At 57.4% G+C, this 460-nt stretch overlaps 1 protein-coding gene across 1 annotated transcript in view; it reads left to right on the forward strand.

The window, feature by feature from the left end:
* EMH_0025890 (uncharacterized protein) overlaps window positions 1-460 on the forward strand; it is a gene marked incomplete at both ends in the record, with an annotated part of 10231 nt that overhangs the window by 582 nt on the left and 9189 nt on the right. The window contains 1 exon segment of the mRNA XM_013502535.1: window positions 1-458. Coding sequence (XP_013357989.1) covers window positions 1-458 — 458 coding nt within the window.

Here is a 460-nt window from a genome sequence, read left to right on the forward strand (position 1 = left end):
CAGCAACAGCTGCTGCTGCTGCTGCAGGAGCGGGAGCAGCAGCAGCAGATGGAGCAGCAAAAACAGATGCAGATAAAGACACAGCAGCAGATGCAGCAGCAGCTCCTGCTGCTGCTGCTACGGATCCTGCTGCTGTCGCCTCTCCTGCTTCTACAGCAGCAGCACCAGCACCAGCAGCAGCAGCAGCAGCAGCAGCAGCAGCAGCAGCAGCAGCACCTGATGCTCGGGGGCTGCGTAACTTGTCTTTTGTTCTTCGCCTCATCATTGTAGCAATGAGTCAGCGGCTCTCAGCAACACAAATTTTACTTGCTGCTGAATATATTCCTGCTGCTGCTGCTGCTGCTGCTGCTGCTGCTGCTGCTGATAGGCAGCAGACAGATACAGCAGCAACAGCAGCAGCAACAGCAGCAGCAACAGCAGCAGCAGCAGCGCGAGAGTCGCCTGCAGCAGCAGCAGCAAC

Source organism: Eimeria mitis, genomic scaffold, assembly GCF_000499745.2.
Source record: "Eimeria mitis Houghton genomic scaffold, Emh_scaff947, whole genome shotgun sequence".
Classification (NCBI taxonomy): Eukaryota; Apicomplexa; class Conoidasida; order Eucoccidiorida; family Eimeriidae; genus Eimeria; species Eimeria mitis.